Raw genomic sequence first — 23177 nt, forward strand, 5'->3', positions numbered from 1 at the left:
TGTACAAAAGGCAAAGAAATTAAAATAACTGGCGAACAAAATGAATGACAAGTACTTTTGTGATGAAAATTTTATTTTTTGTGTTTGGATTTTAAAAAGAATCATTAAAGCTTTAAAAAATGCAATGTTCCCCTTTGGCATACCGTAGTTCTCATTGCACCATCAATTCTGTCCTGTAACTTAGGAAAAAGGTCTAGAAATGTTTGGGGACCAAAAGAATAGTGATATCTTTTAAGAAAATAGGTTTTTCCTTAACAGCTCTCTGGTTAATGCCTCTTTCACATCTTTATTTCTAAGGCTATAGATCATGGGGTTCAACATGGGGATTACCGTGGTATAAAATACAGCAACCATTTTTCCTTGCTCCACAGATTCCTTTGAGGGGGGTCTAAGATACATGAAGAAAAGAGTTGCATAGAAGATGGTGACAGCTGTCAGATGGGAGCCACAGGTAGAGAAAGCTTTGTGCCTGCCTTCTGTGGAGCGAATCTTCAGAATAGCAGGAAAAATATACAGGTAAGAAATCAGGATGATGAGGAGAGAAAGGGAAAGGTTACATCCACCCACAACAAACATTGACATTTCTTTGTTGTGAGTGTCAGAGCAAGCCAGCTGAATCAGTGGTGGGTCAGCACAGTAGAAGTGATTAATTTCATTGGGGCCACAGAAGGCTAAGTTGTATGTCCGCATGATCTCCATCAGCGCAGTGAGCGCTCCATACACATAAGGCACCGTGATGAGGGATGTGCACACGCTCTTGGACATTTTGCTGCCATAAAGCAGAGGGTTGCCAATGGCCATGTACCGATCAAAGGCCATCACAGCCAGGATATAGAACTCCACGTGGACCAAGGCAATAAAAAAGTAACACTGTACCAGACAAGCAGCATAGGAAATTGTTTTCTTCTCTGATAAGAAAATCTCCAGCATCTTTGGAGTCACATTGGAAGAGAAACACAGATCCACGAAGGATAAGTGACTCAGGAAAAAGTACATGGGTGTGTGGAGCCGGGCACTGACCTGGATGAGCACAATCATGCCGAGATTCCCTGCCGCTGTGGCCACGTAAATGGCCAGAAAGAGCAGGAAGAGGGGAGTCTGCAAATCCAGGCGACTGGTCAGTCCTAGGAGGATGAACTCAGTCACTGAGGTGAAATTTCTTCTCATAATTTCCTTCAGTGAAAAATGTGTACTTTGGATCAGTACATAAATTATTTAAAAAGGCAAACAAAGTCATATTTTCTTAGGACATCATTTTGGCTATTTTCTTTCCTTTTCTATGACTCTTTTGTCCCAGGAGACACTAGTAGTGGTTTCATTAAAACAAGATCTAATTAAACATTTGCAAACACACTCAGACGGGCTTTGGGTCTTAGTCAATGGTCAGCTTGCAGTCTTTTTCTTTGTTGATTGCTGTTCTATTTCTCCTTATCTATTTCTCATTTTGGTTTCTGTCACTACATTTCTTACCCATCTCCATTTGTACTTTGTCTATTTTCCACATTTTGCTTAACCTTACATCATTTTTTCCATCTCTGATTTTCCACTCAGTGCCAATAAACAAATACTCACCACTTATCTAAGTGAATTTACCAGATAATGTAATTAGAATTTGAGAACTTGTACCAGAAGCTCTTTTCCTAATAACAATTATTTCTTCTAGGCCATACCAGATAAAATCCCTTGGGTTCTTCGTAAAAGGGCACTAATTGATAATTTAAAAGATATATGTTAATTCTTTTTTTGTAAGATGTAAAAAGTCAGGGCTTCCTATTTTAGAATGACTAGATGCTATTTTGGAGAAAAAATGGGAGAAAAAAGAAATTTTTGCAAAGTTGAACAACCGCAAATCTTTTATCATGAATGGGAACCGATCAAGTATACAGGAAAGTTTTCAAAACATCTTGTAACATTTTTCTAGTTAATTCAATAAACTTTAGAGAGGCTAGGTTTTCAGTCCATCAGGCCTGAATTAGACCACAGAAATGACTTAGTCCGGCGTGTTTGTCTACAGTTGTGAAACAGATAGAAGAGCAAAGTGATTGCACAGAGCCACAGACTGGATTTGACAGAGTGTGAGCTAGAAGCAGTGCCTCCCTCATACCCACATTAGTGCTTGCTCCTTGAAACCAGAGTTGGTCTTTATGAGACAGTACTTAAAAAACAAAGCAAAGCCAAAATAAACATAACAAAATAACCCCAAAACCATTCCTTTTCTTTGTTTATTCTCAAACTAGATTTTCTACAACCGAACAGTAGATTCTCGCTAAGAGAATGTGATGAAGGAGAGGGTGCAGTTTTTATCTATCCCTTTACAGCATAGGCTTGTCCTCCCCTCCCACTTTTCTGCCTCCCTCTGGCTGTAACGTGGATGAGGTGCTGAGCCATCCTGGGTCGTATGGATGAGACGGCAGAAAAATTAGTCAATCAGTGGAAATTCCTAAAATTGTGGCAACGCTGAACTGACATACCAGCCGAGAATATTATTTAAATGAAAGTTGAACTTCTCATTTGTTGAACTATTACTGTGTTTTTCTCTGGCAGAAACTGAAATCCTTATCTAACTAATACAAACCTCTAAGATCAGTCCTCAAAAAAGAAACCAGTGCTCAAGACTACTACTATAAGGCTGCCTATTATATAAGATAGAACTGTATCAAATGATAATTATTAGTTAGAATTTAATGAATACCTCAGAAATCATGCCCAAGGATCATGCTATGACTTAAATATGATAACCTTATTTTAGATAACCCTGATGTTAGCTTCTTAAGACCTTTTAAAATTGCCTTAAACCTCCTTTCCATCCATTCAATGCCATTTATAAATCCAAAATGTTCACAAATACACACACACACGTTGCAATTCTATAGAATGCAGGCAGAAGATAGTATTTGTTGCAAAAAGAATAAAAAATGAAATTTAAATATTAGACATATTTATTCTTTAAATTCCCCTCCTGCACCCTAACGACAGAGGATTTCCCACTGTCTGTTTCACGGTCCTTAATACCTAGCTTAGTAACACATCTCTCATTTCTTTTATTTCTTCCTCTCTCCTATGTCTCACCTCTATCTCTTCTATCCTGGAATAACTTCAAAAATTCCATATTTTCCTCTCCATGTTATTCTGAGAAGCTCACCTTTTGCTTCAATGTGTGTGCATGTATTTTCATGTGGGTCAGGTGTCTCACTACCTTCTTCTCATCTCTGACCAGAGAACACTGAAACATCATGGTGTGCCCTTCTACATTTTCATGCCCTATTCTCGCATCCTGCTGTCCTTAAGAATGTTCTACCAAGGTATCTTCATGCTTTCCAAAATTTTAATTTTGTGCTAAAATGTTTCTTGAATCCTTAGTGATGATATTCATCTCACAAAATCAACTCATAGGTTTGAACTGGGCAGATTGGATTTGCAAAATTACAACTGTGTTACATATTATCTCTATAATCTCACACAACTTAACCTTTATGAGCCTCAGTGTTCTCACCTTGAAAATGTTGTCTCAGGGGTTTTCTCTGAAGATTTTAGAAGTTATAATGTATGTAAATATCTGACCATGTGTGAGGCATATAAGGCCATCACAAGAAATTTTCAGTTTCTACATTCTCTTTGTTTAACGTTTAGAAGAAATAAAAATTCCCAAATTATGAGCATTGGTACTTTTCATACAATGAACCCTAATCCTTTCTATGCAGTCATTTAACTATTTCTGGTTATGCACTTACTCCTATCAAATAAGAAATTGGATTCCAAGTATAAATGGTAATACTTTGACTAGTTACTAACACACACAAAATAGACAGCCCTACCTATAAAGAAGTAGAAAAATCAGTGCGCCTTCAAAAACAATAAGAAACGGAAATTGTTGCTTGTGTTTATAAGGTTGATTCCTTTCCCCTATGGCATTTGTAAAAAAATGTCAAGATTAAGCAATCAATTCTGTCAATTAAAAGTTCCTTGAAGATAGCTCAGGGACTTTTAACGTGGAAGTTAGGAATGGCTTAAGCATCTCTTCTGCATTTTCTTCTTCATCTCTCTTGCTAGTGACCTTGCCTATCGCTTGTCATGCATTGCTGGGCACCATTCTCCCTCACTACCTCCATTATTCAGTAGAAAATGCTGCATTCAAAAGAAAGTAAGTTACTCATTCATTTTACTGGCCACCAATGCAACAAGAGCATATTCTACCACATGGTATCAATGCAGTGATCACACAGTCATTAGAAAAAAAGGGGTATTTTTAGGGGTACTATTTTTTTGCTTCTTTCATATTGTTTTGTTTTTGTTTTAGAAAAGTCCAAGGGAAAATGAAAACAATTGGATAAACCTAAATTATGCACACAATTTACTTTAGTCTCCTAGGCCATAATGTACTTTGTATAGTTGTTGAATTCCTTAGTGGTTAAGTGTTTTTAATATATTTGATTAATAAAGTAATTAACTTTCATTAAACTCAACATATTGAACATTTTTTTCAAGTATAATTTTATTAGAAACTCATAAAAAGAATCTCAGGTTAGTATTATTAAACCCATTTTACAGTTGAAGGTACTGAGCCTTAGAGAGGATAATCAGTTTTCTCAAATTCAAAGAGCTACTAAGTGACCCAGCTGAGATGACAGAGCAGATCTGACCATGAATCTCTTTTCTTTAGCCACTGACATTCATGGATTTCCTTACAGTTAGTTCATCTCACTTCATGAGATAGATTAAATATCATCTCATTTTATGAATGGATTAAACATCCACTACAATAAATCAAAAATGCCCATGCTTTCCAGATTCATGGAAGCAATTTCTAATAAATCGCTTGTAACATTTGCCTAGAAAGAGAACTAAGTAAAGTGGGTTTAGTTCCACTGAGTAATTCTGTTGACACGGGCTAGTCCATTAGTTTTCAGCAAGTTACCCTCTTTCAGCTTCTTCATCTTTAAAATATATGAGTATGTATATTCTAGGTCACTGCCAATTCAAATATTCTACCTTCTAAACATCTTAATATCAATAAAATTAAGAAAACCAAATATCTGTCTAGTTAGTGTATCAGGGAGTTTAGGGGACACATCTCTCTCTCTTTTTTTTTTCCTGAGAGCTTAATGGAACTTGGCTTCTGCTCAACAATTTGAGAGATAAGAGTGGTTTTTCAACATGCACTTTAGGACCTTGATAACAAGGAACTGGGCAGCATAACACTAAATCTGTAAATAAATAGGGCCCTGAAAAGGTAGTAAGGAAATAGAAACGGATAAATAACCAATTCGTATGGTTCTCCTAAAGCCAATCCTTAGATGAAAGTAAAGAGCTAGTAATCTTGAAGAGGAATAAAAATGGGTTGGGGGGCCGGCCCGTGGCTTGGAGGTTAAGTGCGGGCGCTCCGCTCCTGGCAGCCTGGGTTCGGACCCCAGGCGAACACCGGCGCACTGCTTGTCGGGCCATGCTTAGACGGGGTCCCACGTACAGCAACTAGAAGGATGTGCAAGTATGACATACAACTACCTACTGGGGATTTGGGGAGAAAAAGGGAAAAAATAAAAGGACGAAGATTGGCAATAGACGGTAGCTTAGGGCCGGTCTTCCTCAGCCAAAAGAGGAGGATTGGCATGGATGTTAGCTCAGAGCTGGTCTGCCTCACACACACAAAAAAAACAACAGGTTGGGAAGAAGACTCTCATTTGCCAGATTGACAATGGTGGCTGTTCATACAGTCACTGTCTATCTTGGTTAAAACAACATCATTGCTCTTCACAGAATCCTTGTCTCTCAGGAACATGCTGAATTATGGTGAGAAGTCATATGCCCTTCATGACACTACTCAGGTTAAAAATTGTCAGTGTCCTATCCATATCAAATTAAGTCTAAATATGTTAGCAAAGCACTCCTCTCCCCCCTCATCTGATCCAGTTGACTATTTAGCCTCATCTTTTCTCACTTTCCTATTCATGATTGATGTCCCAGGCACAACCAAGCTATTCTATTTTGATCAGTTTTTTTCCTCTTTAGGAAATGTCTTTGCACCCCTCCTCTACCCTTTGAAATTCTACTCAACTTCCAAATACCGGCTCAATGGTCACCCGTTGTACTCTAAAATTCTTTGTCAGAATTAATTTCTTCTTCCTCTCTGCTCACAAAACAATTTTAAAAAATACTTCAACTGTTTCTCTTGTCCTAGCAAGTCTTATGGTAAAATATTTGCAGAAGTTTCTCCATAAGTAAACATTACTCTTCAAAGATAGTGGGTATATTTAATCATTTTTAAAACGTACAGTGCCTTGTCTTTGATAGACCTCAATGACTATGTGTTGAGTTTAGTTAAATTAACATGTGACCACAAACATAGGAAGATGTTTCTATCAGTTGAGGTGTGAAGCAAGAGGCAACTTGTCCTCAACGCAGTCTTGTCCAGGTGAAACAGGCTGTCATCCAGGTCGTTAAACAGAGCAAGTCATCTAGGAAAAATCCTTTCTATTAGAATAGATGTCCCAACCTAAGATCCTCAGAATAAATAATGATTTTAAATATATCGCAATTTCCAAATCAATGGATACTTTCACATGCATTCTAATTTTCTAAGTTCATGCCTCAGAGCATCACATTGTTGCTAAAATGCTCTTTAAAACTCAGGAAAATTAATTCAAGAAAGAGATCACCTTTGGGCATCTACTTGTGGAATGCAAAACAAGATTTATAAACAGAGGAATCAAGGCTTACAAAGCCAAAGATTTGCAGTCAGTCACTTACCTAGTTATTATTCTTGACTCTTGATCGGATATTCTTTGAAAATTTACTTTACGAGATTTTATTCTGTTGTTTAAATAAAGAACCACCTTCCCTCATTAAAGATGAACAAAAAACATAATGTTTTAAGCATTCCATTATAAAAACACAATCAAATATGAGCCTTTCAAATTATTCACATTATGGAGATTCCTCATGCTTATGGATAAAAAAGAGATTTATGTAGTAATTCAACTTTGGATTTCCTCATATTTTCAAAAATCATTTTCTTCCTCTTTATATTTATTTGGCAGTTCAAAAGAAAAGTTATAAACTTAAAGGAGAGATACTATTTTAATTTTGCTATTGATTCTTTCAAGGAGGTACCATTACCTAGCCATATTTAAAAGATAGGATCCAAAAGCAGAGATGTTCTTCTGGTTTACAAAACATTAAACACATTCTGGAGGTTCAATATTGTCTACGGTAAAATCCAATTTTATTTAGTTGGAGTAGCTACCAAGCGTCAAGACACAATGATGTTTGTGTTGCCAGCTCCAGAGAAAATAACTGTGATGCTAAACAAGTCTATATGAAACCACTTATACGAACAATGGCAGCTGTATAAACGCAGAACACTTTAGATCCAATATTGTAGTTACATGTAAAGTACATGATCATGTGGATGTGATTGTTACAGACAGCAGCAGGGACAAAACATGGAGTTAACAGCAATGTGATCATGTTATATTGTTCCAATAAATTGGTCAAGGAAATGATCTTTTTAAATAAAAAGTTAAGCAGAATGTGTGAGATTGGCAGATTGGTGAGGAGATAGCAGAAGCATGTGATTCGCAGAGTTAGGCTCAAAGTTTCCACCAGAAAGAGAGTACAGATAACTAGAAACAAGACAAGGAAGACAAACTGCAGCACTGGACATCTGGTCAACCGCAGGAGGATAACTTCCTTCTCCCTCATCAGATTCATGCTGATCATTTCCAGACGAATTCTTCTGTTTAAGGAAATAAAAACAGACCAATTATACATGAATAAATTATGCACATTTAAGATTCTATCAATGTCTCATATGTTTTCTAATTCCTATCACCTTATAAGACTAATATTATAATTTCCAATTGGTAAAAGTTGTCTGTCTAGCTATGTATTTGGTTTTTTAAGGGAGCATAGACTACGTACCAGGCTAAGCGATAGGGAAATAATTGCTTTCAAACACTATATCTGACCTTATGGCATTTACATCATGGAGAACACAGGCATTAATTAAATAACCAAAACTATAAGGATATTATATCCAAATAATGATAATGGAAAAATACAGAAAACTATGAGAGGAAACTCAGTCTCAAATAGTGAAATAACTTTGTAGTTAATAATAACAGAGTTAACTTTTATTGAGTGAATATAGTGTATCAGGCACAGTGTTAAGTACTTTATTGTATTAATCCATTTCTTCTACACAGCTTCCCTATTGAGACGTTACTATATATTCATCTTACAGAGCAGAACTGAAGCAGAGAGAAGTTGAACAACTTAATAAATCTGATTCCATAGTTCATGCTCTTAACTATTAATTTAGATGATAAATGATAGAGTTAAGATCTAACTATAAAATTCACTTTATTGAACAAGTTAAATTTGTCTATACATTATAAAATAGGATGTTTCCTTACAATGGATTATGTCATTCAGTGTGCATACAGCCGTCAAATACCATATCAACAACATTTTGGGAAGACAGAATATGATAGTTTTATTCATTGCATGGCTTTTTCCTTCAACAAAGTAGAGTGGAAAAAGTACATTATAGTAGGAAAGAAACAATAAACTTTGAAGCCGGACAGATTTGTACCCCTCTTGTAAGCTCTGATTTTAGGTTAATAATTAATCTGTGAGTCTCTGTTGCTCATCTTTAATGCAGGGATTATAACACTGAAGTCACAGGATTGGTGGACAGATTAAGTGGAACAGCATACAGTAAAACTGCCTGAACTTTGTTAAGCATTATTTTTTCTTTCTCTTTCCTTCGTGCGTGCATGAGTGAGTGTGAGAGTCTAAACATTCTTCAGAGATCCACTGCGCCCAAGGAAATATATGATATATGAATAGAAATGTTAGACTTATAGCATTACCATTCTCTGGAAAATTTATTTTTTAAAAATAGATCAGTTTTCCTTAAAAAAAAAAAGCTACCACTTAGAGTCATGATCTTTTATAAGTGGAAAGAAAAATATAAAATACCTTCTCATAATTATTGTTCCATAGGGAAATGCAGTAAATATTCTCTATTCTGTCATAGATTCTTACATCATCACATTGCTCAATTTCTTCAATAAATATAGAATCCAGCAGAAGTAACTCTAAAAAGAGAAGAGCAAGGATTTAGGAGCTTGTTCAAAAATCCTTTATGGGAGAATTTATATAAGAGAATTCCTTAATTATTGGCAAAAATCCAGGATCTACTGAAATAATTCATGAGTACGTACTTACTCTGTGTCCAGCACTATGCAATATAAACTAAAAAATAGCCTGTCTGGTGCATAATTCGAGCCAGCCAGTCAATGCATGTAAGCCCTTAGTGAAATTCCATTTTTATCTTAAAATTGTATGCATATAGGTGTAACTATGGGCTTCATATTGCTCGTTTCAGTCATAAATGTCAATGACATGATGGGTCACTTGTATTTCTGAACAATACTGTTGTTGTATAACTAATATTTTTCCCCAGAGTCATTTGTTGTTCCACTCAAAGACCTTGTCTAATATATGCAAAAATGGAGGCACTTTGTTTACTTTCACAATGGAGATTCATTTATTTTTTTCTATGCTACAATCATTATTTGGTTCCAAGCTAGGCTGTAAAGATAGAGACATGGACACTGAGATCAGAAAATCTGGAATAATGAAAGGACTGATTTTATATAACTGAATATGTGTGTGTGCTTAAATAGTAATAGATCTCTAAGTTTTTAAGTAGAATCCAGCAAACTACTAATTAAATATCAAAAGTTACAAAAATAATTGTTTGTTTATATGTGTGTTTTCACAGAATTTGTAGGCAATCTGACTTTAAATATAAAGTTATTTAAATAACAACATCTAGTAAAAAAAGGATTGAAATAATTGAACGGATAATACAGAATTAAAGAGTATGGAAATATTATTCTGCAGGAAATATTGAGCAAAAATGAGCTCTAAGGTAGCAAGGGAGATTTGAAATTCCACTGAGAAAAATGTATCAATTGGGGGAATGATTAGTTGCAGTTCTGTGGCTTTTCCTTTTTCATTGAAAATAACATCGAGATATGTGATGACAAATAGATTCTAATATTTATTTTATTCAGAACCTGCCTGGTCTGACATAACATTGTATTAAGAGCTATGGGTATGTTGGAGCAGATGCACAAACCATGAACAAGTTCATGTCTTGTACAATCATAAGACTAACTTCAATTTCCTCAGAATAAATTGCTTCTTTCCTCTGTTGCATCAGCACTTGATTTTCTTATATTATAGCACTTAACAAATTGTACTGATTTTTCTCCTATCATTTGCATCCTGTATCATTAAAATATTTACAAAGAAGTCAACCTGTTTAATTCTGACATTAGATATATAATAACTACTTGTGGCAAAAGACAATTGTGGGTAAAATTTGAACTATGGTACAAGCAGCAAATATATGTCCTAACCTGAAAAATAGATTAATAAGCAGACATGAGGGAAGGCATGAAAATCCAAGACCCCAGGAGGCTGGAATGTCATTGATTAAACTCTGCAGAAGTCACAATTCCTTCCGGGGCAAGCCATGTGTCTTTTTAAGAGCCATTCTTTGCCTGCCTCGGGAGTTAGGATCTAAAAAATAATTGTTTGAATGTTCTTGTTTCCTGTTATGGCAGAAGGAGAAAGGTGTCTCACTCAAAGTGGCTCTCACAAGTGGGGAGAAATCAATGGATGACAGGCATGGACATGGGGGTGTTCTCATGAATTCTCTCTCTGCTAGAGGTGACAGTAAGTCTCATCAGCAGTTGTGGTCACATTTTACTAAACCATGGGATCAAAGTCCCTGCATTGTAAATACTACGAATTATAAACTACCAAACATTAACTCATGACAGTCAAAATGTGTAGTAACAATTTTGTGTATATGTGTAGACACGTAGCCATTGTCTACTAACATTTGTTAGCAGACAGAAATTTTCTGGAAACATAAGAACCTCTTAATAGTGGTAACTTTGAGAAGTGAGAATGGAAGATCAGGGTGGAGGACAGAAAAGGAAATATTTTACTTTTTTATAAAATACTCTTCTAGTGATCAAATGTTTTACTATAAAAATGTATAAATTTGTACAATGTAAAAGTGTATAAAGGAAGAGAAATTATCCACTATACTTACGTATATAACCCCCAACCCTTTATACACACAGTGTACTACATGTCACACATAAAACTATAAACTTCTATACTTGAGTCTTCAATGTTTTCTCGTTAGGTTATAGCTTTTCATCATGGATTTTAAATTGACTTTAAATGCAAATAAAGTTGGATCTAGTTCTTATAAATATATTTTACAAAGAAAGATACACTGTAATTTTACTTCAAAAGTACATTTCTTCTGATCAATTTCTAAAAAGCTTGTTTCACATCCTTGTTCATCAGACTATAAATGATGGGGTTCAACATAGGGCTTACAAAAGTGTAGAAGACAGCAATGATTTTGGACTGCTCCACTGACCTGTCTGTGGGAGGTCTAACATACAGGCAGAACAGGGTCCCATAAAACACAGTCACTGTCACCAGATGAGACCCACAGGTGGAAAACGCTTTGTGCCTGCCTTCAGCAGCACGCATCCTCAGGATGGCAATGAGAATGAAGACGTAAGAGATGAAGATTATGAGGAGGAAGTTAGAGAGGTTAAATCCTGCTACTACAAACATGGATGTCTCCTTAATGACAGTGTCAGAGCAGGAGAGTCGGATGAGGGGTGGATCAGCTCAATAGAAGTGATTAATGATATTGGAGCCACAGAAGGTCAAGCGGTTTGTCCACATGGTTTCCATCAGGCCACTAAGGAACCCATAGACATATGGACCAGCAATCAGGAAAATACAGACCCCTTTGGACACCTTGACGCTGTAAAGCAAAGGGTTACAGAGGAGCATGTACCTATCATAAGCCATTACAGCTAGCATGTAATATTCAGTAATAGCCATGGCAATGAAAAAATAACACTGGACTAAACAAGCAGCATAGGGAATGGTTTTCTTCTCTGATAAGAAGTTCAGCAGCATCTTGGGAGTCACATTAGTGGAATAGCACAAATCCAAGCATGACAGACTGGCAAGAAAGAAATACATGGGGGTGTGGAGGCATGAACCTACCCTGATCCATACCAACATCTCAAGGTTCCCTCCAGCAGTGATCAAGTAGATCACCAGGAACAACACAAAGATGGGCTGAAGCTCTGGACGATCCGTTAATCCCAAGAGAATAAATTCAGTCAGTAAGGTGGAATTTCCTCTGACCATTTTGTAGGTACCAGAATTGTTCACTTAGATGAATTAAAAAAAATTAAGGAGTGAATGAGAAGCCCATCATAGGTTTCTTCTCTCTCTTTCTCTCAATCTCCTTCTCTCTTTTTCTTGCAATCTCAGTCAGTTTCACACATAGCTATTATCAGGCAAAATCTGAGACTGTAGCAGCTGAGATTTTAAAGAAGGTAATGTGTAGACGGTTCCCAAAGAGAATGGCTCCTATGACATCAACTTGTTTTGGAATGGGGGAAATATGACCTAAAGTTTGCCTAAAAACGGATTGAACTACCAACAGCCACTTACAGTTCACTTTAAAATCATGGGAGTCATCATTGAGCCCAGGAATGGTTCAGCACAAAATCGTGACATATCTATGAAAACACTTTTGCAGTCATTAACAATATTTGCACATTTAGAAGTTCATCCTTTGAGAATTGCACTCCCTATTTGCAGTATTAAAGAGCCTAAAATTATAGGGGTTTGAAGGAAACTCCCTGGGGGATGTTGACTGCTATATCCATAAAATACAGGAGATTGTGGTATTCCTATGCAAATACACCAAAGACAAAGTTGCTAAATTGGATAATAACAAAGCCCTGTATGAATTACTGATGAAGGAATTTTCATTCAGAAAAGTTTGTGTGATTAAAGAAAGAGTGATATGGATAAGGAAAAAGAGAAGTGGCCAAAACTTAGATAATAATTTTGTTTGCTTATCCACTTTTTTTTCATTTATCCAGGAAAATATTTAAGAAGTTTAGAGCACATAACAGGATTTGACAAATTTGTGCTCCTGATGGAACATGAATTTGACACTAAATTTTCTAGCATCATAAGTAAATACTTCAAACTTTCTCATTAAAAAATATAATGTTCAAAAGTTAGAAAACAAAATCTAATCAAGAGAGATAGAATGATGCTTTGTACAGAGTTCAGATGATACTAATTATAATGAAAGGGTTATATTTTCATATAATATTATCAGTTCAGATAACATCGATTATAATGAAAGAATAAAATTAGAAATTATTGTGCCAGAAGTCTGGAGAATATATTTTCATTATGAATTTCCAATGTCGTCATGTGTTATATTATAAGGGATACAATCAATAAGATAAGGGACCAAAACTCAAATGTCTATGGGAGCCATTTAGATAATAAGAATGAGACAAATGGTCTGGGTATAAGAGTGAACTGAAGTGAATTAGTAGTTCTGAGTCTCAAGACTCAGCAGCCATTCAAGCCAGGTGAATTTTTACTACATGGTAACATGGGCCCTGTGTTCCAAGATCTCAAAAGCTTCCAATTTTAAAGAGATAACAGAATTCATTATTTTTATATGAAACTTTCCAAATACAGGGTTGGAAAATAATTCAATATTTAAACCTATCTTTAATCAGAGCATAACAAAAAAATTCTATAGGCTTGATCCACTGAGACGCAAGAAATAATTCCATGCAATGCCAGAGTCAGCAACTGTATTTTCAGTGTCTAACATGTTCCTGGCAATTCAGCCACCTACTCTCAGAAGTTAGCTACTTTGATCTGTGACGCTTCCAGGATATTGTAGGATTTAGTCATTATAATAAGATAATCTTTGCACACAAACAGCATTGAACACCATGTGTAAGGAAGTCACTTTGTTGGGAAATAAACATAACCGGTAATAGTGCTTGTCTTGAAAGGTTGGTGTCTTCATGGTAAAAGAGACAGATGAAGAAAAAAATAAGGTTAAAGTTCAATAATCAAGATTTGAACAAAGTAACTAGTTGTGTTCAGAATCAGTATAGGCATCAAAGGATGATAACCTTTAACTGTGACTTGAAAGATAAAGAATTCTCTAGAAGGACAAGTGTAGAGAGGGCTTTCAGATAGAGTGATCACTGCATACAGAGACAGAAGGCTTTCTAGAGAAATCAGAGACATGACACATAGATGCAGGGATGAATTTTCTATTGTGTTAAAACTTTTAAGAAGTGACAGCAGCCAAACAAATGAAAGTTCTCATCACAGGCCAAAAAGTGTGAACACTCCTGAAAGTCTCAAGGTAGCACATCTTTGAATTTGTCTTTTATATATATTTCTTTGTAGTGTGTGTGTGTATGTGTGTTACACCACAGTTATAGTGATGAATTAGAACCAACATTCCCTGTTACTTCGAAATAGAAGTAATCAGCAGGGTTTATCTACAAATTTGGCCTTTGGGAGGAAAATATAATAGGTAGAGAATCAGGATTTATGTCAATAGCAAAAGTGCTCTTTCCTCACTCACCAGACGGATGAGTTTATTTGGAAAATATTCACCTTAGTATATGTAAATCTTCCATTTCAATGACATAAAGATACTCACCTAATCTTTAAAGCTATTCAACTTAGTCGTTAAGACCTGGTGTTCTCACAACCATGACCTGGGTTCCTTCCTAGGTCAGGGAACCACATCACCTGTCTGTTAGTTGTCATACTGTGTTACTGTAATGCTGACAGCCACGCCACCTGTATTTCAAATACCAGTAGGGTCACCCATGGGGGATACGTTTCAGCGGCGCTTCTAGACTGAGATAGACTAAGAAGAAGGATCTAGCCACCTACTTACAGAAAAAAAAAAAAATGACAATGATAACCCTTTGAATAACAGGGTAGCGTTGTTTGACATAGTGCTGGAAGATGAGAGGATGGCTCAAAATGACACGGCAGGGTTCCACTCTGCATGACACAAGGTCACTAGGAACTGGAATCCACTCCACAGCACTAACAACAACAAATGCCCTCAATACTAACGTCTGTCTGGTCATCATATTACATTCAACAACTAATAAAGACAAAAATAAAGACAATAAAACTATAAAGGAGATCACAATTTAATCTGCCTGTTTCCTATCCTTTCCTTTAAGTAAGTTCAGCAACCACAGCATACAGTTTAGGAAGAAAAGACTATATTTTGATAATAACACTTAATCCCATGCACATAAACACTTTAGTTTTTCAAAGCAATTGTACCATTCTATTTTATTTTACCTTTAGAAGAATCCTGCAACTGACATGGAGCAAGTACAATTAGAAATGAGGAAAATAGGGGTTAAATAAATGTTAAATTTCCTTTCACCTGAATTTTCAGATTAGTATCTTCAAAATTGTGTTCAGCAGAACAACTGGATATCAGGCAACAAAATAGAGCTATGGTAAAAATAAATTTAGAAAATCCTGAGTTTTGAAAAAAAATAAAGGGAAATGGGTTTCTCTGTTGTACGAATCTCAGAGCCTTTTATACGCCCACGTGCATTGTGAAGCTGCAGAAGGTGGGCAAGAATATGCAGCCTTTCTTAAGCTTACTTGTTCAAAGAGCCTGAACCATCTCAAATTTTCTCTGTAGGATAAGAATCCCTAATTCCACCCTGAGCACCAGAGATTGCTAGACTTCTTGCACCTCAACAGTTAAACAAAATACAAGGAAGTAAGATATATTCTGCACTACTTGGAAAGCCACTTTCATTCAGTAGTGCCACTACTAGGGCACTAAAGCTCTTTTGAATTACTTATTGATTGCTGCTCTTAAAAAAATTGCTTGGAGGCAATCCGAAGCATGGAAGAAGAACTTCACAAATGGGGAGGCAATGGAAACAAGAAGAAAAAATCTAAGAGTTCTGAGGGATACAGAATACCACGTGACTTTAGAGCTCTGTACGTGAATCACAGATGGACACAAGTCTTCTCTACTCTCAAATGCATAATCTGTACAGATGGACCTTAAATACTAGCACCTGTTTACTCATCACATCATATCATATCAAAGAAATAATAATAGTTGCATAGTAATCATCTATTTGGAACAAGGCCTATGGTAAATTAACATATATGTGGATATACCATGAGACAAGCTCCAAATATTTTATATACTCTCACATAATTTGCACACGTTTTAATTTTTCTATGTTGAAATTACTACATGTTAAGCTTTTCTTAAAATCATACCTCCCTATTTCTCTTCCCCTCTCTTTTTTCAGCCCTTCCTTGTCATCCACGATCCTGTTCCCAAGACCACTCTCATTTCGTTTCTTGCCTGATTCACATTGAGAAGACCAAAAGTAGCTGAGAAACATGATCCTCAATATCTCAATTAAAAAAGATATTTGAGATCTGAAATGTGCATATGACAAATACTTTGTTTTCAAATTTGTTGTCAAATTTTAAATATTTTTGGTAGATCCCTGTGATAAATTCAAACTTGCTGTGTTAGAGCTAAAGCATTTTTTTTTCACTGGAAGTAAGTATCTTAATGATTTTAGAATACTTACTAGAAATTCAACTGAATATTATTTCTATTTCTATAAGCAAAGGTTTATATAGCTTGCACTGCTGAGATGTGTCCAAGGCTCACGTTTAACGGCTGTGGGAACTGCCTTGGATAGCTTTCTGTTTAATTTTTACTCCATCCAGTGTGCCCTGTAGTTAGAAAGATTGTTTACATATTTGATATTTATGCAAGCAGTAGCAAAATTTATCCTCCATGATTCTTATCATTTTTTAATTCCTTTTCCAATATAGAATGCCAAGTAATTGAATTATTAGAGAGATGGCTGAATGAGTTTTGTAATAGTCCTGAATATTTTTCTCAGTATATGAGAAATACCACACAGAAAAAATTAAATTTCAGTGAGGCTGGTGAAACAGGCATCCTTCTAAGAATGATCATAGATAAGCTAGATAACAGAGACAACACAGATTTGTTCATGCAGATGAGGATGATTCCTCAGGATATTGACATGTATATACGTTTATTTTTTATTATGTAAAGATGCAAGAAAGCAAACCATTATTTGTAATTTAGTAGGGATAATTGAGCAAAAAAACAGAAGTGTCAATTATAGTAAAACGGGAAACGATAAATATTTGATGAAAATTTGGAGATCCAAGAATTTCATTTTCTCTCACTCAAAAAAAAGAAGCAATCAATCCATAAAAATGCAAAGCTCATCTCTCAAAGTGTCACTGTGCCTGAAATACTACTTGTTGAAATGTTTATTTGGGGAAACGTTTGCCCTCTTCAGGCTTCAGTTAAAATGCAATTGTCCGAAGTAGCAGGATAACATTGGACTGCTGTCACATTTCCTAACTATTCCATGTGCTTAAAGTCACCATGTTGTAGTTCTATAAGATAGATTGAATGGGAGAGTAGGGAATATTGAAGCCAAGGAAAGGACCACAAAAAATAGAAATAGGGTTATTGAAGTTTAGTTACAGTAATTCAGTTTGGAAACTACCTAAACTGGTCACTACAAGATTGATGAGTCTGCAAGAAGAGCTGGACAAATAATGATATTTTAAGGTAGGAAATGAAGAAAAAGGTAGACAAGTCATGTAGCTGGTGGAGCCATGCATCTCATGTGAATATTAATTTCCCAGGAAAGAGCACCTTCCTTGTCTACTCGGCCATAATGACCTCCAGCATCTTCCCCTACTCTTGAGTTCCCATTCCACTGGCTCACAAATACAAGAGCAGAGTACATTACTTGATTACAATGCATGAACCTAAATTATAGATCATGCTACACACTCTGCCTTTTTACTAGCCAATGATATATCAATAAAAACTCCTTTGAGTCTTTATTTAAAAATGGTCTTTTTACCTTGATATAGCGACTTTCTTTTTGTGGACTTGAGCCCTCGTCTATTCAATATTAGACTTTGACTAAATGATTTCTAAAATGCTCATCATTTATAATATTCTAATTCATTATTTATACAGTTACAGATCCTACACTCATTACTAGTCATGTATCTTTTAGTTAATATCAAATTTGCCCCAAATATTTTGCTCCCCAAAAATTTAAAGAGAGATTTATAAAGTTCTATGAGAGTTTTATTTTTGCTAGAATGAGTATAATTTCGACTTGAATTTGTTTGTCTCTCTTTTTAATTATGTGATAAAGATTTTTATTGTGGGGAATGGGACAGTTCTTTCAACAGTCATTATACTAAAAGCTTTTATAAGATTGTCAAGTACTTAGTCCAATATGGTTATTCAATATGTGTTAAATTATTGAATGAATGCAGATAATGCTATTTGTAAAGTAAAATTATTAGTGTAAACACATATTTTACAATAAAATTTTATATTTTCTAGTGGCCAATACGAATAAGAAATACATACTGACTCATTTTAACTGGCAAAGAAATTAAGCTAACCTTCACAGCTGTCTTTGTTGTCATTTGACTCCTACCGATGAAGATCCAAATCTGACACAAGAAGAGAAAGGGCAAGTACAGAAGTCAGAATTTTCATTCCTGTCTGACCCCAGGAAAGATTCTCTCAGGGACACTAGTGGTCCAAGTGATGAGTTGCTGGGAATGATTTACACCCAACTTATAATTTTGAGCTTTTATCCCTAAAGTATTTTCCAACAGACCCTGAAGAAACAATTACAATGTTACTACAAGAGAAAACTCCAGGTAAATAGTAACTTATGTAGACTCACACTTGTTAGCGTCTTGGGATTTGCACAATATGATTGCATCAGTGCAGTCATTTTGAGCTGATTGCTTTGGTGATCAGGTGTTTATTCTCATGGGATTTTTGCATTTTGGATCACCGTTTATTCCAATTATATCAATAGAAAAATTAATAAAGATATAAAATGTCATGTTTCATGGACTTTGATGTTTCTATGCTATCTTCCCAGTCTGAAATGTTTTGCACAGTACCTTCCATGAAATTACTATTGAGGGGATGTTTGCTGAAAAAGACTTTCTTATCTAGAACAAAGTGATTAAATTATAAAACCCAGTGAGTAAAATCATTTGGACAAGATATCATAATGAGTTGCGGCGGAATTAGTTCAAGATGCTAACATCTTGAACAGGTGTTGGAATGTAATATTTTACGGAAAACCTGGTGAGCATGTAATTAGCAATGTGTTGTTTATTTGACCACATGTGGTAAAGGTAAAGATAGTATGTCTACTTTTTCTTCCCACTTACCATGTATCCAATTACCCACTCATCCAAGTGATACAAGGATAAAAATGATACAGTCCATGTTCTTAAATAGTTCTGGGTCTAACTGTGAAGGCAAGAGACATGTGACTGCTTCAGTGGTGGTGACACATTCTCCGAATGATATACTGAAATCAAAGTTCTCACTATGGTCTACCTCTACATTCTCTGTCACTCCATCATCCACTTGTCCAGCCATATCGGTCTTGTAGCAACTTCTTTCCAAACTTAGAACCTTCCCATAGGCCTTGTCACTGCTTTGAATACTATTTCTCTGAAACTTTCTTGAATTATTGCCTACTCACCATTTAGATATCAGCTTAAATGTCAGTTCCTGAAAGAGGCATTTCTCTACCTAAATTAAATCTGCTTACCACATAATTATCCTTGCTAATGTTACCTTGTTATGTTACTACAGTGACTGAAACATCCTAAGTGCCCCATAAATATTTATTGAATGAATTTATTGAATAAAAATAGAGCAGAATTTCACCTACAAATGTGTTTTTTTTTTCTTTCACACAGTGTTTTAAAATTGCCAAATTTTTAATTAATTACAATATTATTAAATTCTTCTGAAAATCAAAATAATCTGACTTTGCTTGGCTTGCATTCTGGCATGGAAACAAATGACTAAAGCCAAGTACCAACTTCTTCTATTAAGGGGCAAATGCTCTATGGTTTGCCAAAAAATCATAACTGTCTTATTTTTATTCTCTAAACCCCATCCCACCTTCACAACTTTATTTAAAATTTTTAGACCACAGGGTTGAAAATACTGTGAGATACATTAAAAATTTTAGTTACAAAGTAGAATAGGAACACAATGCAGAAAATGATGATTTCTACTCAGAAAAATCTAGCAATATAACTCATAGGTGATGACTTTATATGCACAGTGCCTTGATCAGGTGAGAAAGAGAGAATAGCACATCTTTCATATGTAAAGATAGAAAGTCATGATTTGTAATTGTTGTGATCACATTTGTCCTGTGTGAGTTTATGTCAGCTTAGTGGCAGAAACTTCTTTTGCCCTTAAAATCACACTGGCCTGGTGGCATAGTGGTTAAGTTTGTGTGCTCTGCTTTGGCAGCCTGGGGTCTGTGGGTTTGGATCTTGGGTGCAGACCCACGCACCACTCATCAAGCCATGCTGTGGTGGCATCCTACATACAAAGTAAAGGAAGATTGGCACAGATATTTGCTCAGGGACAATCTTCCTCACATACAGAAAAAAAAACAAAAAATAAAAACAACAAGGAAAAAAATGCCATTGTTAAGTCTGATACTTAATGAAACAACCCAGATTCTAATAAGAGATGGATGGATAAATACAGTGTGGTATATCTTTAAAATGTAATCCTATTCAATAGTAGAAAATTTATCAAATTACTGATCCATGCAACTACTGGATGATTCTCAAAAACATTCTGCTAAGTCAAAAAATTTACACTCAAAGGACTATATATGGTTTGATTCCATTTATATGAAATATAATTGGGAAAGCACATCTGTGATCACCAAGGGCTGGACAAGCAGGAAAGGAACTGTCTGCAAAGGGCTAAAAAGGAAATTTTGGGAGTGATGAAAATGTTCTACATCTCAATTGCGGTGGTGGTTATATGGGCGTACTCCTTTGTCAAAACACATTGAATTGTGCTTAAATTAGATACATTTTATTACATGTAAATTACACATTAATAAAACAAAGGTTTTAAAAATCCAATTATGTTTTGTTAGTATTACCAATCAAACAAGTGTAAGTGCAGAATCAAAGAAGTTAAATCACTTTCCAAAAGGACTCATACCAAATTTTCAAAACAAGATTCAAATTCATTTGCACCACATTATCTATTATAGTACACTGTGTCCACAGGGAGTATTTGTTTGTGAAGAAATAGATGTATCCATCAATATAATAAAAGATAAAAATCATCTGATCATTTCAATAGATGTAGAAAAAGCATTTGACAAAATACAATGTCCTTTCATGATATAAACTCTCAACAAATTGTGTATAGAAAAAACATACCTCAACATAATAAGGGTCGTATATGACAGCCCCACAGCTAACATCATACTCAGTGGTGAAAGGGTCAAAGCTTTTCCTCTAAGATCAGAAACAAGAAAAGGGTGCCACTACCACCACTCCCATTCAACATAGTAGTGGAAGTCCAAGCTGGAGCAATTAGGCAAGAAGTGAGCATCCGATACCAAAAAAGAAGAGGTAAAATTGTCTCTGTTTGCAGATGATATGATTTTATATGTAGTAAACCCTAAAAACTCTAACCAAAAGCTGTTAGAACGAATAAACGAACTTAGCAAAATTGCAGGGTACAAAATCAAATGTAAAAATCAATTCCATTTCAATATACTAACAGTGAACTATTTGAAAAAGAAATAAAGAAAACAGTCTCATTTACAATGGCATCAAAAACAATAAAATGCTCAGGAATAAACTTAACTAAGATGTTAAAAGATCTATATACTGAAAACAATAAGCCATTGATGAAAGAAATTGAAGAACACATAAACGGAAAGATATGCCGTGTTTATGGACTGAAAGAGTTAAAATTGTCAAAATATCCATACTACCCAAAGCCATCTGTAGATTCAATTCAATCTCTACCAAAAATCCAATGGCATTTTTCACAGAAATAGAATAAACAATCCTAAAATTCATATGGAACCACAAAAGACCATGAATAACCAAAGTGAACTTGGGAAAAAAACAAAGCCAGAGGCATCACACTTCCTGATTTCAAATTATCTTATAAAGCTATAGTAATGAAAACACCATGGTATTAGCATAAAAAATGGACACATATACCAATGAAACAGAATTGAGAGCCCAGAAATAAACCCACGTATAAACAGTCGACTAATATTTGACAAGGGAGCCCAAAATACTCCACGTGGAACGGATAGGCTCTTCAATGAATGGTGTTGGGAATACTGGATAATCACGCGCAGAAGAATTAAATTGAACCCCTATCTTCCACCACTCAGAAAAATTAACTTGAAGTGGATTAAAGACTTAAACATAAGACCTGAGACTATAAAATACTTAGAAGAAAACATAGGAAAAAAGCTCCTTGTCACTGGTCTTGGCAATCGCTTTTTGTATATGGCACCAAAAGTGTAAGCAACAAAAGCAAAATTAGACTCATGGGACTACATCAAACTTAAAAGCTTCAGCACAGCAAAAAAAACAATAAACAAAATGAAAAGGAAACCTACATATCGGCAGAAAATATTTGTAAACCATAACCTAAATATTTTCAAACCATATATAATTAAGAAATAACCATATATAATATATACATATAATTTGCATAATTCAATACCAAAAGCAAATAATATCGTTAAAAAATTGGCAAAAGACCTGAATAAACATTTTTCCAAAGAAGACATAGAAAAGGCCAACAGGTACATGAAAGGTGCTCAACATCACCAGTCATCAGGGAAATGCAAATGAAAACCACAGTCAGATAGAACCTCACACCTGTTAGAAAGGTTTTTCTCAAAAAGACTAGCAATAACAGGAGCTAAAGAGAATATAGAGAAAAGGGAACCATGTGCACTGCTGATGGAAGTATAAATTGGTACAGTCACTATGGAAAACAGCATGGAGGTTCCTCAAAAAATAAAAATAGAAATATCATATTATCCAGTAAGAACACTTCTGGGTATATATATCTGGAGGAAATGAAATCATGATCCCAAAGAGATATCTGACCCCAGAGTACATTACAGCATTATTCACCATAGCCAAGACAAGAAAACAACCTAAGTGTCCATTGAGAGATGAATGGATAAGATGATCTGGTATGGAATATTATTTGGCCATAAAAAAGAAGACTATTGCCATTTGCAAAAATATGAATGGTCTTTGAGGACATTATTCTAAATGAA

At 35.3% G+C, this 23177-nt stretch overlaps 2 protein-coding genes across 2 annotated transcripts; both read right to left on the bottom strand.

The window, feature by feature from the left end:
* Window positions 1-231: 231 nt before the first annotated feature.
* Window positions 232-1167, bottom strand: LOC106800253 (olfactory receptor 5M8-like). Its single transcript, XM_014779807.2, has one exon. The coding sequence runs from the start codon at window positions 1165-1167 to the stop codon at window positions 232-234; it is 936 nt and encodes a 311-aa protein (XP_014635293.1).
* A 10164-nt stretch (window positions 1168-11331) lies between these two features.
* LOC101404169 (olfactory receptor 5M5-like) lies at window positions 11332-12267 on the bottom strand. Its single transcript, XM_014779803.2, is given in 1 exon segment — window positions 11332-12267. A coding segment is annotated over 1 exon segment (936 nt).
* Window positions 12268-23177: the final 10910 nt, after the last annotated feature.

Source organism: Ceratotherium simum, unplaced genomic scaffold (genome assembly GCF_057802395.1).
Source record: "Ceratotherium simum simum isolate JZ-2026a unplaced genomic scaffold, ASM5780239v1 HiC_scaffold_61, whole genome shotgun sequence".
Taxonomy (NCBI): Eukaryota; Metazoa; Chordata; class Mammalia; order Perissodactyla; family Rhinocerotidae; genus Ceratotherium; species Ceratotherium simum.